The 14,847-nt window shown below is 48.9% G+C and overlaps 6 protein-coding genes across 8 annotated transcripts in view; 4 read left to right on the top strand and 2 right to left on the bottom strand.

Moving 5' to 3' along the window:
• The window catches only part of H257_07574, a 9,058-nt gene extending 5,094 nt beyond the window's left edge, over positions 1–3,964 (top strand). Inside the window, exons 7-12 of one of the 2 annotated variants that reach the window (XM_009833146.1) lie at positions 172–860; positions 1,437–2,085; positions 2,146–2,326; positions 2,944–3,098; positions 3,235–3,551; positions 3,621–3,964. In XM_009833146.1, coding sequence (XP_009831448.1) covers positions 172–860; positions 1,437–2,085; positions 2,146–2,326; positions 2,944–3,098; positions 3,235–3,551; positions 3,621–3,733 — 2,104 coding nt within the window. In that variant the 3' untranslated portion in view covers positions 3,734–3,964. Of the gene's footprint in view, positions 1–171; positions 861–1,436; positions 2,086–2,145; positions 2,327–2,943; positions 3,099–3,234 lie in introns of both variants that reach the window. The other variant, XM_009833147.1, reaches the window with a different exon arrangement.
• A 624-nt stretch (positions 3,965–4,588) lies between these two features.
• Positions 4,589–5,074, top strand: H257_07573 (hypothetical protein; the record flags this gene model as incomplete). Its single annotated transcript, XM_009833145.1, has 1 exon — positions 4,589–5,074. The coding sequence occupies one exon, from the start codon at positions 4,589–4,591 to the stop codon at positions 5,072–5,074; it is 486 nt and encodes a 161-aa protein (XP_009831447.1).
• Positions 5,075–5,945: 871 nt separating this feature from the next.
• H257_07571 (hypothetical protein) lies at positions 5,946–7,358 on the top strand. Its single transcript, XM_009833143.1, has 2 exons — positions 5,946–6,056; positions 6,126–7,358. The coding sequence occupies exons 1-2, from the start codon at positions 5,967–5,969 to the stop codon at positions 6,474–6,476; spliced, it is 441 nt and encodes a 146-aa protein (XP_009831445.1). The 5' UTR covers positions 5,946–5,966; the 3' UTR covers positions 6,477–7,358.
• Positions 6,539–7,304, bottom strand: H257_07572 (hypothetical protein; the record flags this gene model as incomplete). Its single annotated transcript, XM_009833144.1, has 1 exon — positions 6,539–7,304. One exon carries the CDS (start codon positions 7,302–7,304, stop codon positions 6,600–6,602), a length of 705 nt encoding a protein of 234 aa, XP_009831446.1. The 3' UTR covers positions 6,539–6,599.
• Positions 7,359–8,666: 1,308 nt separating the features above from the next.
• H257_07570 (AGC protein kinase) lies at positions 8,667–10,124 on the bottom strand. Its single transcript, XM_009833142.1, has 2 exons — positions 9,767–10,124; positions 8,667–9,708 (listed from the first exon to the last, which is right to left on the bottom strand). Exons 1-2 carry the CDS (start codon positions 9,996–9,998, stop codon positions 8,738–8,740), a joined length of 1,203 nt encoding a protein of 400 aa, XP_009831444.1. The 5' UTR covers positions 9,999–10,124; the 3' UTR covers positions 8,667–8,737.
• Positions 10,125–10,528: 404 nt separating this feature from the next.
• On the top strand, positions 10,529–13,132 carry H257_07569. Of its 2 annotated transcripts, XM_009833140.1 has the most exons (5): positions 10,529–10,815; positions 10,857–11,046; positions 11,100–11,325; positions 11,700–12,101; positions 12,785–13,132. In XM_009833140.1, exons 1-5 carry the CDS (start codon positions 10,617–10,619, stop codon positions 13,067–13,069), a joined length of 1,302 nt encoding a protein of 433 aa, XP_009831442.1. In that variant the 5' UTR covers positions 10,529–10,616; the 3' UTR covers positions 13,070–13,132. The 2 variants fall into 2 exon arrangements, with proteins under 2 accessions (XP_009831442.1, XP_009831443.1); XM_009833141.1 differs by having other exon boundaries at positions 10,529–11,046.
• The last annotated feature ends 1,715 nt before the right edge of the window (positions 13,133–14,847 follow it).

The following is a 14,847-nucleotide window of genomic DNA, read 5'->3' as shown; positions in this document are numbered from 1 at the left end:
GACCGCTAGCCCAGCGCCTCTGCCTCTCAACTGACAATGACAACCAAGAAGATACGCCGTCGCCTTGTTCTTCACGCCCACGTCCATCGTAAGGACAACAACAACTACTTGAATACCAACCCCCTGTTGTATATATATATATATATATATGACGAACGATGTGGTGTGTAGTATCTGGAGGCATCAGAATATGACGACAGCAGCGCCGAAACGGCCGCGCACCGCGTCGGACACCAAGCAGCAGCTGATTGAGCGGACGGTCGCCAAGCAGATGGGTGTGTGCGCAGTGTCACATGTCCAAATCAAGTGGACGCTTGGCGGGACCATGCGCGAGTCGGCCGATTTGGCGGCGGTGGCGGCGGCGCGGCCGGTGTTTGCGTCCGTCCAAGCCGACTTTGAGCAGGCGGTGGCGGCCGCCGCGACCCAGCTGCACCTGTGGCCGCCGGCGACGCTCACCCGACTGGCCAGTTGTGCGACCAACGGGCACTTGGGCCACGGAGACTTGAAAAGGGCGCGGCGATGTCTAGAGGCGTTCGTGGGCAGCTTCGACCCGACGATTGACATGGCGTTGATTCAGAAGCGAAAGCAGATCGATCTTATCAAGAAAACCCAGCTTAAAGCCGTGCAATTGGCTGGTTCGCATAGCCACAAAGAAGAAGAAGAAGAAGAGGAAGACCTGCTGCCGCTTACACGGAATGACTGGACGTTGGTGCGGCTCTTGGTATCGTTTTACTTTGTCCTGCTGGGTCCAGTCTATGTTGAAACTCTGTCGCATGGATCGATGAAGAACGACGAATATGCGACACTGTGTGGAGGGGTCATCCCTGAACTGGACGTCCAGTACCGCTTGATACGTCGTGGTATTGTCCATTTACATCATGCCAAACGTAAACTCTTTTAGGCGGATACAAAGCTTTGGATATATATATATTGTTTGTACTGACTTTTGTATGTAGAAAACATCTCGTCCAAATTCACACGAATTCAATATAAATGCATTCTTGGTCGGCGAGTGACTGGATGATTTGATTGGCCACTACTTGATTCGTATTGTGGGTTTTGATTGGTCAATTTTCGTCGATTGTCTGCCGATTTCGTATTTCGAATCGACTTGACAATATAACGCTATGTCGTGTACATATAAATGGTATATATATTGTCGTTTTACCCAAAATTTGGACTTTTGTGCTGATTCTTTGCCAAATCTATCGAAAGATCGTCCAGTGTCACACTAATTTCAAGCACACACTAATTCGATGTTGAATTATTCGAAAAGTGGATGATTTGATTGGCTAGTTGATTCATGTTTTGTGTTTTGATTGGTCTATTTTCAATTCTCTGCCGATTTGGTGATGATTCTGCTCATTGAGCACCCAAACACTCCAATTTCGAATCGAATGAACAATTCATAAATATATATATATAAATATATATAGATGCCACCCAATCGAGCGAGTATTACAGTGAAGCCCAAGTGCAGGCATTTCTAGCCACATATGGCAACTACATCAACTTGGACTGGGCGGCCATGGTGTGCAGCGTCCGCCAATTTCCCCAAGCTCTCAGCGACGTGTTGAACCTGGCGATCTCATCGTCGGAAAGCATTGCCGCCGACTGCGAAGACTTGTTGCACCACGTGGCCGAGGGCATTCCGTTCGAGTTTCCGCGTCCGTCGGCGGTGTGCGTGTGCCTCCACTTGCTGCATGTGCTGCTAAAGACCACCAAACAAGCCGCCGTCGACTGGTGCGTCCGCATGTACCCCCGCGTGTCCCCGTGGAACGTGCAGTGGGCTTTGTTCGGGGCCAGCGTCGACTTTGACCAGACCAACTCCACGTACTTGAGCTATCTCACGGCGCTACTACAGAAAGCTCCGGCCTCCCGCGGCGATGCCAGCATTATCACGCACTGGCTGCACATGCATTTCGCCCAACATCAAGCCGAGGATGTGCTGCTAGCGTTCCTGCAATACCCGTCTGTGTATATGCATCCTGATGTGTCTGCGCTTTGCTTCAAACATGAACGGTGGTCGTGCCTTGTGCAGATCGTGCTACACGCTGTCGCAGACCCCACGACATGCAAAATCGGGTGCGAATAGCCATCATACACTATATCCTACTCACGTAGCACACATATATATACATGTAGATTGGTGGACTTGCGGCAGCTGGTATGTTCGATGCTCCAGAGCGACGGCCCCGCCTCGTCCTTGTCGGCCATCTTCCACGCCATGATGCAGCTCGACAACCCTGGCAGACCTCTGCAGTACATTTTAGAAGAAGTCGAAGCGTACATGCAACAAGACACTGCCCTTGATGGAGTGTCCACGGTAAATAAATCTGCGATACTGTACAGATGACGAATCGCTCCCATTGGTCAATCTGAACATGCTTGTCGCTGATTGGGTACATATTTTTATCTTTTTACGTCGTGCTGTGTGCGGAATATCTGGAAAGTAGCCAAAAAATAAATCAAATCCCGTGGCGAGAATTGTGCTCGGTTTTAACGAATCGCGCAGAGTTGGGAAAATTGTGTGGCAACATACAAACAAGTAGGGGTGCGTCTGGTAACATCTCAAAAAAACAATATATCTCAAAAAATAATATATCTTTTTCTGATATCAACCAAAAATGACATTATCAAAATGGAGGTATAAGGTTGGTCCAATATTTTGTAATAGTATGGCGTTTTGGACCTGCTCAACGAGTAAATCCCACGTCGAATGATTGGATTTCAGTGATAAAACTCTTCAACTTTCGATTTTATCCGATTTATTGAATTCGACCCGAAAATGTCGTTTTGGGCCAGAATATTGTAATATTTCAGGTTGCCAGTTTTTGTGTATGTCGTTTTAAAACTAACAGTCCATATTGGATATATATATATATATATACATGTCCAATATCTGTTAAAAACATCTTTTTTAAAATCTTTTTTTGTGTCTAGGACAACCGAGTATACGTCGGCATCTTGCACGCGCTGTTCGATGCATGCGGTCCGCAGCTGGGCCTCCGACTGCTGGACACGTGTCCGACGCTTATCAAGTTGGCGCCGCGGCAGTTGTACGCGGCGGTGGTGCACATGCAGGCGCTGCAACATGCGTACGTTTTTTTCTCCACAAAATATGCAAATAGTTTTGTTCGCTGCTTTTGACTGGAACCTATCTATCTATATATATTATTTATTTGATCTTGTTTTACATTTTGTTTTAATATTTGTCAATTTTTTATTATATAGCCACGCCGAACAAGTGACGCACATATTGGAAGACATCGACACGTACATATGGTCGTGTAGCCGCAGCCATCACATGGGGCTGGCTCCCCAAGTCGAAGCCACGTTCCGCCTAGAGTGCGGGTATTACGACCTTGAGAAGAAGAACCCCCCGCTTCCCACCACCACCACATCGTCCGACACTCGCGTCGGAATGCAAGATGACAGCAATTTGGTGCGGCAATATTTCGAGTCGCGTAGCAACGACTGGGGCGGCGAGATTCAATTGCAGGACTGGCACTGTGTGCACTGCGACTTGCCGGTCGTGTACTTTGGTGCAGGTACAGCATGTAATTAGTATTATGAAGGAGGATTGCAATATATCAAGCGACGAACGGGGGTGTACGTAGATGGACGCAACTTGGACGCGGTGCTACTTCCCTGTGGCCACGCCTTCCACGACGGGTGTGTTCCTGACCGCACATGCTCCATTTGCCTCCAAGACAACTTTCGATTTGGGTGATGATTGCATTTCCATGACGTGGCAGCAGCAGGATTGAAGTTGCCTACCATGTGATTGTTCTAATATGTCCCATCATCGTGTTCAACGTTGCAATAGATGGATATTTTACAAATGTAAAACCAGTAATTGGCGGTCAAAAGCAGTGATAATGATATGAATATCATCGATTCAGATAATATACTTGTCGGATTTAAATGCAGGCTTTTAAGACGTACATAACTAGTATTTTTATGATCTCCCCCGACTACTAACAATAAGTAGCCAGACAATACCCGAACGACCAACATGCAGCTCGATTCCACCCCACTCTACTGTACCATGCGATACAGTTTAGTATTGGAATTAGCTGCTTCGGGGTTTCGGGGTTGGATGGCTCAAGCATCCTTTGCCAAGATGAACGATGCACAAAGCCGAGGACATACCAGTGTTGGTCGCTGAACATGAGAGCGATAAAATCGAAACCAACATCCTTGACATGGTCATCTCGTTGATAGGATCGCCGTCGTTGCACTGCAATAAGCCCATTCTTCTGCAAAGAGAATCGGAATCAATCGTAACTGGCTACTGCCACTAAAGGAAATCTCGACGGGATCTGTGGTGCAACCGGATGGTGCGACGGCGTGCTGCCACGTCATGTGAACAATCGAACATGAAACGGCAAGTTGAAGTGGCTGGTACAATTGTATCAATTACGTGATTGACATGATATTGCACAGAAGTGTCGGCGATGCCAGCATGTGGCACGCCCGCTCTCGGAAAAGCGATAACCACAGAACAGGGAAAGACGAGAGTCATGCTCTTTCAAGGATGGATATGGATGGACGGTGGACACACCAGCGGTCATTTCCGAATTCGATGGCCGATACGCGCAACAACACTGGGCGGTGGCTCATTACGGAAGAAGTGTATGTGGACCTGGCGATCACGTGCTTTTTTGACGGGATCCTGGACGACTGCGACAACGGCGTGACGCTGCGGCAGTACATTTCCCGCCGGTTGCACTGCGATGACATGCGCGTGACCAAGAAGCTTCGCCGCAACAAGGTGCTCGCCGGTCGACGGGTGATTGAAACCAACTACAACCGTCGCCACTTTGTGCGCAAGCGTAAGCACGTCACTCAAGCCGACTTGGAGGCGGTCACGAGCATGAAGCTGGCCTACCTAGCGTTCGAAGCGGCGTTCCGCGAACAAAAAAAGCCGTGGCGGGGCTACGTCTTGCCGACATCGACCTACTTGTCCCATGCAGCGAGTCGGGTGGCCATCCCGGCGCTGCTGAACGGCCTGACCATCGTGCCCCGACGACCGAGCTTGAGATACTCCATCGACACTTCACCCCACTAGTTAATTGGTGAAATATATCAATCTGTGATTGACATATCATTGTGAGGGAGTAACGTCGCGCGTGGTGGGGATGTCCAAAGGGGATTAAAGCATGAAGAACTGACAGGTCGATTCCTTGGAATAGTATCACAAGGAACCTAATATAGCTCGTTCCTGTCTACTGCATCACCGGCTGTCGACACCACAAATGCCCCTATCATGAGATTCCGCTGCGACTGACGACTTCAAGTTCGAATGGCGCGAATCGGTCCATAGGACGATGGGCGTGCTGCGGATGTGTGCGACGCGTGTTTTACGATGACGCTCTAAACAGCACCAGTTTGGCAATGTACAAGGCGACCGTCGATTTCAAGGAACGATTGAACGCCGAAGAGGGTACTAGCCCTGCCATACTCTGTACAGACACAACTTCCGCCGCATGGAGAGGGTATTGTTGTGGAGAACCCATGACGATCGTGCGACTTTCAAAGTGCCATGGCCCGTTCTACGCACCGACCATTCGTGCAGTTTGGTTTCGCAAGTCAACGCCAACGTGGCTTGCTCGTTTCGATGTAACTGTAGACCGTTACAGCTGTACTCGACTTTTCGATGCAAATGCATGCGTATGAATGCCGGAATGTAGGTAGAATGCATGAAAACACTGGCATTCACAGTCAATCACCAGCTAACATCGCGATGTGGAGCCACCGCAAGCTTCACATGATCATGGACGTCCATTTCATGGTAGGAATGGTGCATGTAGAGCCAGACCCAACGCCATCGTGGATGACAATAGTGCACTTGAAGAGGCAGCGCATGCTATCGCCATATATGGTTGCGTTACTGGGGTTTGGGCATGCAGTAATTAATAGCCATCGCAGAGAGAAGAGGTATTAGTTAACTAGTAATTGCCATGGCTAGGCGGTGCGGCGTTGTTGGCACTGTATGGCGATCTGCATGTTCATGTTGCCACTTCAAGCACGACTTCCACTACAGTACCAGCGTATGTATAGCCAGCCCCCCACCTTCCCAAGCATTGTACGATTCACCACATATGGGCGTGTGAATGCAGGGCGGTGGCTGCCCGCGGAGGAGACATTTGTGGACTTGGCCATCACGTGCTTCTTGGACGACTGCGACGTGTCGGCACCACGTTACGGCAGTACATTGCTCGCCGCCTGCAGTGCAAGGAAATGCGAGTGACCAAGAAGATCAGACGGAACAAAGTTCTGGCGGGACGACGCCGCATCCAGGCCAACTACAACCGCCGCCACTTCTTCGAAAAGGCCCACCGGTCCGAGCTCGACTTGGACGCGGCCACGAGTTTGAAGCGGAGTTGCGGCGTCGAAAAGGATCAGGACGGGCGGTGTCGGTGACAAGTCGAGTGGCCATTGCCGCGCTGCTGTCGTCGTTTGAGGCGTAAGTCGGCAGCAACATTGGCCGAGCTCGGAGCTTGGTGCGGGGATCGTTATGCGTTGTGCGGTGATAATATATAAATTGTGTGTATATGTGGTTTAGTAATACTAGAAATGGACATGCGACGAAATTAAACGAACAAGGCAAACACAGCAGCAAACAACACAAGCCAACGTGATTCGGGGACGTTGGCGACAGGAGCGTGGGAAGTGCCGGTGACTAGTACTGGAATAGTTGGCGTCGACGAGCTCGTAGCAGGCACCGTGGAGGACTCTGGAGGTGCCGACGGGGAAGGCACGTGTGTCAATGGACTGCTGTCGGGAGTCGTTGATGAGGTGGAGGTGCTGGCAGGTTTGGTTGTGGTTGGACGTTTGGTTGTGGACGTCGTCGCCAAGCCATCGCACATTTTTCCACCTCCGTGGGTGCATCCTGCTTTGTCGTAATTGTAGCAAGCTCCGAAGAGACTGCACCCAGTGCACACGCCGCTGCTGTTGCATTTATCACCCGTGGAGCATCTGCAAGGGATGAGGAGCGACACTTTGGCTCCGGGCCTCGGGACCTTGGTGAGTGGAAGCTCCAGTTGCTTTAGTTCACATGTTCCGCCTTCCTCGTCCGTCCACGTGAAGAAGTCGCACACAGCTTCCATTCTGCGGCAGTCGTCGCAGCACGCCTCCGCGTCGTCTCTCGACGTGCGTTGAAGTTGTAAGGATGTGGACACATAGTCGACGTCACCTTCAATGGGATGGCATGAGAGTTCCGTAGACATGGATACGGTCATCGTCAGCGCGGCGGCGCTGCCAACGAGGAGCGCGGCGATGGAAGCTACCTTGGCCATGCTGGGCCCAATGAGAAAGTGTTGACAGTGAAGTATAATCATCCTACGGAAATTTTGATCGAAAAGTGTCATGAATTTATATAAAACGTGCGAAAACCGATTGGACCACCATATTTTTGGTCCACCACCAGATGGGAAGAAAACCAGAGGGGGGGTGGGGTGTAAAATCGAATTTTTTCTACACAGTCGAGGCATACACAGTTCAAGGTTAAAAAAGTGATCATAAATTGGTCGTCAAAAATAGAGTAAACTTGCTTGGAAAGTCGGATTTTTGTATTAGAAATACATCTTGAAACGTGATAATTCGATTATGAAGTGAAATCCCTGTGTTCGGTTGTTAAGAATCACTTGACAAAATGTGAAAAGCCTTCCTATGAGCGGAGATATGCGAATTCTACGATGACTACTCGGAAAAAGTGATCATATATTGGTTGGTCACTCACGTTAAGTCGAATTTAAGGGGCTCGATCCATTTAAGGCACGTAAATCCGCCAATCGTTTGATCAATATGTGCATAATGCAAATGAGTTTACAAACATACTATAACATTTATGACCTACAACTTTCATTTGATTTTAAAAATGGGCATATCTCCGTCCTGCTTGATCATTTTCGAATTCTAAATTGTCCTAAAGGTAGAGAATTCCCTGGTGAACAACCCATAATTAAATTCTTATTACCGTGGACAAGGCTTGGAGTCCTGGAACCTCTATAATTTTGAGTGCCTTTTAAGTCGTATAATTTAACCTTCCTCTTTGTATGTAATTGGGAATAGAAATTCAGAGGTTCGCTGTATGATTGGTGCGTATTCAAATAACGATCTATGATTGGTGCATTTTTGTACGACCTAAATTGGCACATACTCCAGAGTACATCCTTCATAAATTGGCACTTTACGTACGTTACGTATATATCCGGAGTACTAGTATTAAAATAGTACTCCGGAGTACACGTTATTACTACTTGTAACGTTACTTGTACGACCTTCCCTTTCAATTGGACAACCGACTGTTTTGAACTCGTTCATAGTGTCCATGATTGTAGGTATCCCCTGAATAGGTGTAACATATTGTAGGATGACAATCGAATGCATATGAGGTCACAGTCATGACGTCCTCGACATTGTCGAAGTGTTTTTCACCCTTTTTCTGTGTGGAGGAAGGCATGGAACTGAACGTCAACTGGACTTTTACGTTCGTTAATATGGACAAATATTCTGGTACGCTCGTCTATGATGAGAGTTCTCATGTGTTCCCGTGTAAGTTCAGCGGTTTAGTTGACTTATAACTACTACAGTTATATATCTGTAGTATGCTCGCGCCTAGTAGTTTCACTCCCCCGACACCACATTGCATTAGACTTGAGTAATATGCTTTTTCCCGTGCGCATGTTAATTCATTAGTATATTAGTAGATATGTTTTCAAGAGTAGAGCTAAAAATCCTTGGCCCAGTCGTTGCCGTCGTCGTCGTACGGCTCGACGTACGGGTCGTCGGGGGCAAATTCGAACCGCGACGTGTCGAACGCCCCGTGCAGGTGTGGCACAAACGGCGGCACCGCTTGTTTCTGCGACAGGGCGTGCCAGTCTACGCATTCAAACACGGCGTGCGACTTCATCGCAGCCATGTCTGCAAACCGCATCGCAGGATCCTTCTCCAAACAACACGCGACCAAGTCGCACATGTCGGGCCATTGGTCTTCAAATGCATTGGGAAACTCGACTGGATCAACTTGGATGGCGCGCATCTGATCGCGCGGCGTCGCCCTTGCAAACGGAGTAGTGCCTAGACATAGCTCATGGAGAAGGACGCCGAAGCTCCAGACGTCGGCGCGGTGGTCGTGGCCTTCCCGACGGACGACCTCGGGCGCCATGTAGTCGATGCTGCCACACATGGTTCCGTTGCGCTGGCTGACGGCATCCGGCTTGGCGAAGCCGAAGTCGAGCACCTTGGGGTACCCGTGGGCGTCGAGCACGAGGTTTTCGAGCTTTAAGTCGCGGTAGATCGTGCCTTGCACATGCAGGTAGTCAAGGGCAAGGATGATGCAGGCGGCGTAGAAGACGACAGCGGGCATGGGCAGTCCGCCTTGCGGTTGCTTGAGAGGCGACATGGAATCGGAATGGACGACCGTAAACAGCTCCCCGCCGGGAAGGTACTCGAGCACGAGGTAGAGGCAGTCGTCGTCCTGAAGGGTTTGGTACAGCGTGGTCACAAACGGATGCCGTAGACGCAGATGCACGAAGCGTTCGCGGACAATGTGCTTTTCCTGCCGATTGCTCACGACGAACTCCTTGGAGATGACCTTGAGCGCCACGGCGCGACCGCTCGGCTTGTGGCGCGCGAGCTTTACGACCCCATACGTGCCCACGCCCAACACTCCCAGCATTTCCAGCTCGGACAGCGTCACTGCATGCATATTCACACCATGAGTTTCCGACTGAATCAACATGGTTGGTAGACGTACCGCGTTCGAAGGTCAGGGTCGCTGGACTGGGACAGGCTTCCTTGAGAGGTTCCAAGGGAGAAGACGACACGGAAGGGCGTATAGCAACTTTGACGTCAACGATAGATGGTTCATTATTGCTGTCGTCAGCAGGGCCAGTCGGGGACTCTGTGGCAAGTTCTGTGGGCGAGGTTGGTCTTCGCGAACTTAGTTTCTTGAAGAACGAGGACACACGCGTGGCTACGCTCGACATGGCGTCGGTCAGGATGTCCGAGGTTGATGTTGCAGTTGGCGGCAACGACGATAGATCACTCGCGCCAGGGGGTCTGTTGTCACTGCGCTGCGCTCCAACAACAATCGCCCAACAAGGCGCAATCTTGACCAAATACAATGAGAATATTTTATTCACATAGAGTATTTGTATTGATTAATATAACTCCCTGCCACAAGGGACGCTTCGCGAACGGAGTAGAGTACATTTGTACTTCGAAGTACCACGATACATACGCTCGTCATAATAGCTCTAAATATTGATCCATGTCACATTAATCGAACTAATTGTGCTCAAAACAATTATATATTATATTTTGAATCGAGTTCCATAGTTTACCACACTGTTATTAATATTATTCAACAAGAAAATACTTCCAAGTCAATAAATATGGTAATATGACCAAGTACCTATTACTCCAGGTCGAAGTAATACTAGTACTACTAAATGTTGAGTAGTACTATTAATACTTACTGTATACCGATGCTACTGTATCCTACACAGGTATTGAATGATACGGGTACGGCAGAGTTTATTAAGTATGAAGGGTATGACGTAGCATTCTCATCAATTCGAACATAGTTTTTTGCTGGCAACGAAATGCTGCCTCACCATCGCGGCGGTCGCGGCAAAAGCGGCTTAGGTGGAGGAATCCCTCGGTCCACGTGGATCAAGTATGGCGCCATTGGCATCTTTTCTCTTCTATGCATCAAGTTTCTCTTCTTTGTTGACCCATTGTCGGTCGAAGACCTGCTGCCGTTCCAAAACAAGACCATGTACCAATTCACCACGAAATTCGGTACCCCTCGCGTCCCTTTCGTCGCATGAGACTCGTCATAGGGCAATTCACTGTGGAGTTGTTCCCCAAGCACGCCCCATTGACTGTGGAGCACTTTGAACAGTTGATCTCGTCGGGGTATTACAAGGAGAACGCTGGCATCTACCGCGCCGAGCCGGGCTTTGTTGTCCAAGGCGGCGGGTTCGTCCACGACAAGCTGTCGCCTCTCGGAAACGTCCAGGTTGAATACAGGTACTGTCCATATACATCACGACTCGATGACGTTGTCTCACACACGTCGGTAGTTTGCCGAGCGAGGAGCGGATGGTGGTGTTGGCGCGCAACAAGGACCCGCTGTCCGGCAACACGGAGTTCTCGATCATGCTTGCGGACAACTCTGCGATCAACGCGCCGCAAGGGACGTCTCCTGGCTATACCGCGTTTGGCCGGGTGTACTCTGGGTATCCCACGGTCGTCGCCATCGCCAACGACATGGCCGAGGGGTACCTCGCCAAGAAAAACAAAGATCAGGTCTACCTACATTCATCCACGAATTTTGCCAATTAATATTTCGAAAATTAGAAATTCAAAGCATTTGGACTGTCTGGATCAAACTGATATCTATAGAAAATATTTCGATTCTCAGTTCTTGCCAACTTTCAGACAAAAAGTCGTCCCTTGAACCTGATTGGCTAATATTTTTGAACTTATCTGAGGTAGCCAATCAAATCGATTTACATTCCAACGACAAACCACGCCACAATGAAATGTCACTCGAAAGAACAATAATTGGTTTCAATGTTATTTTTTGCCGATTTCTTCGAAATTGCCAACATATCAAAAATGTTGCCAATATGTGTTGGACATCCAGACTTTTTTATATTAAACGTGACTTGTATTATCAGGTTGTGACGTTCAACTCGATCGACACGGTGTCGCAGTTGGCGCCCACGACCGCCGACCTCCGCGCCGTCTCGGACGCCATCCACGACGCCGCCGCCACCCGTTTCAGCGTCGTTATGTTCAGCAAGACATCGTGTCCGTACTGCAAGGAAGCCAAGCGCACGTTAAAGGACATCGGGGCTGAAGTGCATGTGGTGGAGCTAGACTTGTTGCCGCCGGGCACAGCGTCGCAGTTTCAAGACACGCTGGACGCGTACACTGGTCGCCGGACGGTGCCCAACATTCTGCTTAATGGCAAGTCCATTGGCGGCGGGGACGAAGTAGAAGCGCTGCATGACGCGGGGAAGCTCGTGCCGCTGGTGCAGGCGACGGGCGCGATGGTCAAGCAAAAAGTCATCTTGGAGGTACACAACCCTCGTCTGAACGATATATGGGCGGAATGTGGTTGAGTTTCTGCAAGGATATATTGTATTTTCAAGCTAAATTGGGTATTTTCGGTGGAATCCACGAACGACGTTAAATCTACCTGAAATCGTCGAGACGTCGCTTTACTAAATATACTCCCTGTGAATCCTGTCAGATACAATGTTCAACTCTTTTAGTGACATGGACAAGCGCCGGATACTCCTACGATTTGATTGGTCGAAATGTTTTTATTCGATATTTTGATTGGCTCCTTCGGTTCGTGGATTGCTGCGGTGTGATGTTTTGCTTGGTCGATTCAATTGGCAGCCCTTTGAAATCGAATTACCAATTTATATTTAGTCCGTTGACTCCATATATATATACTATCCGTTGACCCCAAACAATTTGGACTTGCGTGCTTCCAATCGATATCGATTTATTGCCGTTTTACCCAATTTTTGGACTTTTGTGCTGACTCGATCGATTGTTTGTATAGAATACTTTGTATATCAGTCTAATAATTCAAGTCACACAATACACTTCGACGTTGATGCTGGTTTCGTGCTGCACTCTGATTGGCTACATACTTGTGGTGGACATTGGATCATGTCGATTCGTTCTCGAGTGTTATATAAACCCAACCATATCTCATATTCATCGTGGTTTTGTGTGGTGGTGGCAGTCGATTCGAAACCACCCCGTGGTCGTGTTCACCAAGTCGTACGATCCGTACTCGAAGGAAGTGCTGGCCGTACTCGGCATTGTCGGCGCTTCCCCCGTCGTGATTGAGCTCGACACGCACCCGAACGGCGACGCCATCTTGTTCTACTTGATCCAGATCACGGGCAGGAAGACCACGCCCAATGTATTTGTGGGCGGCAAGACCATCGGCGGCAGCGACGACACCAAGCAGTTGCACGCGACGGGCGAACTCACGCTGCTCCTGCAGAGAGCGGGGGCCTTGTAAAGTTGAGATGCGAACACATACTTACATATATGTGATACATATAAACTGTACACTTGGTATACGGTTGAGGGGTTGGTGTATCGTGACAAGCACTGGAAGTACATACTGAGGGCGAGTGACGTGGCACGATCCTGTGAAGGGAAGAGATGGTATACTCCACCCAAGTGGATCACTTATCTACCCCATTTCCCATATTCGACCTAACGTCGACGACCAATATATGGTGCAGCTACGTGTCTCTCAGGACCGGGATATTTTGCAATTCTGAAAAGTGCTGCATGAAGCCGAAGGTTAGGCCTTCTTGTAATCGGCGTGAATAGACTTCAGTTTAGCGTTCATTTACTTTGATTTCCACTAACTGTAAGTCAAGGCAAAATAGGAGGGACGGTTGTTTATTGGACAGTAAGCTGATGTTAAAATATGTATGCAGGTTTTTGCTTATTTTTTGGTGATTCTATTTTTCTAGTGATTCGATTGGCTATTCCAAAACGCAAGCAATTCCATTGGCCAATTTGAGTGCACCGTGCACCATAAACTACTACTACACCTTTTTTCTATTGAAACAGACAAATTTTCAATTGATTGGGTCACGGATCCAATGGATTTGCATTTGCGTCCACGTATTTGGTACGCGATCCACTGGAATCGGCACATGCAGCTCGTGTGTCCAATGGATTTGGTACATAAACCATTAAACTCGGCATCCACCCAAACAAACAACCGTCCGTCGCTTGGATTTAATGATGAGTGCAATTGAATCGGTAGAATTGATATTTTCGAACATTCTAGAGTATCTATGAGAGATCTTCGCGCGCTTTTCCGCACTTTTTAAAATCGCGCAAAGCAGCCATGGACGAACAAGCGCCTCAAACACCGGTAACAAGTTGACCGACCTCTCGTGCTTACTGTATTGCTAGCCACTGCGGCGCACGTACAAGCGGATCCCCATGTCGGCGAAGCGCCGCATCGTGAACGCATTTGACAATGCGAAAGACTGGAAGGCAGTCGCCGTAGCTAATGGGGTCAACATCAGCACTGCTCGCAATTGGGTTCATTTGGATTCACTCACGCCGAAGAAAAGAGGTAGAACATCTTTTATCTCACTCTAACAGGTCTTGGTTAGGCGGAAACCGACCTAAGGTTTTGACACCGGAGAATATCGATCTTGCGCAGAGTTGGGTCGAGTTCGATGCCCAGATCACGCTTCAAGAGATGAAAGATCGCTTGATGCTTGAGCTGGGCATCAATGTTTTAAAGACAACTCTTCATCGCGAACTGGACAAGCGCGTCTTCACCTACAAGACCATCCACTACGAGCCACTCCAGATGAACGATCCATCCTTCAAGGACAAGCGCGTCGAATATGTTGTGGCATTTCGCGAACTGATGGGTCAAGGAAAGATCCCCATCTGGATTGACGAGACCAACTTCAACTTGTTCACTTGCCGCACCAAGGCACGCTGTCGACGTGGGACACGCGCTGTCGTTGTGCGCGGCGGCACGCAAAAGGGGAAGAATCTCCATGTGATCGGTGCGATGTCGTCTGCCAACTTTTTTTTCTGTACCCACAAGCGTGGGGCGTACAAGCACCAAGACGCCAACCTTTGGCTGCGTGATATGTTGCGTGCGGCGACTCAACACTTTGGACGACTCGACGACATTGTCGTTATTGCAGACAATGCTCCTTGTCACTTCCGGTATGAGTGTTGATAGATTTGATTCTAACAAACGATTAGGTTGGAGCAGGTTTTTGAAGAGGCGGAGTTCGACAGTGCAAA

This window comes from Aphanomyces astaci, assembly GCF_000520075.1.
Source record: "Aphanomyces astaci strain APO3 unplaced genomic scaffold supercont1.16, whole genome shotgun sequence".
NCBI lineage: Eukaryota > Oomycota > Saprolegniomycetes > Saprolegniales > Verrucalvaceae > Aphanomyces > Aphanomyces astaci.
Note: the sequence above shows the minus strand (reverse complement) of the source record. Positions and strands in the feature narration are given on the sequence as shown.

Bases quoted from the DNA above. Each gene is read 5' to 3' on its own strand.
- H257_07570 (XM_009833142.1), bottom strand. From the start codon at position 9,998: ATGTCGAGCGTAGCCACGCGTGTGTCCTCGTTCTTCAAGAAACTAAGT. The intron at 9,709-9,766 runs GTACGTCTACCA...ATATGCATGCAG, and splicing joins GACCCTGACCTTCGAACGCG to TGACGCTGTCCGAGCTGGAA.
- H257_07569 (XM_009833140.1), top strand. From the start codon at position 10,617: ATGCTGCCTCACCATCGCGGCGGTCGCGGCAAAAGCGGCTTAGGTGGA. The intron at 11,047-11,099 runs GTACTGTCCATA...ACACGTCGGTAG, and splicing joins AACGTCCAGGTTGAATACAG to TTTGCCGAGCGAGGAGCGGA. The intron at 11,326-11,699 runs GTCTACCTACAT...TTGTATTATCAG, and splicing joins CCAAGAAAAACAAAGATCAG to GTTGTGACGTTCAACTCGAT.
- H257_07571 (XM_009833143.1), top strand. From the start codon at position 5,967: ATGGCTAGGCGGTGCGGCGTTGTTGGCACTGTATGGCGATCTGCATGT. The intron at 6,057-6,125 runs GTATGTATAGCC...GTGTGAATGCAG, and splicing joins ACTTCCACTACAGTACCAGC to GGCGGTGGCTGCCCGCGGAG.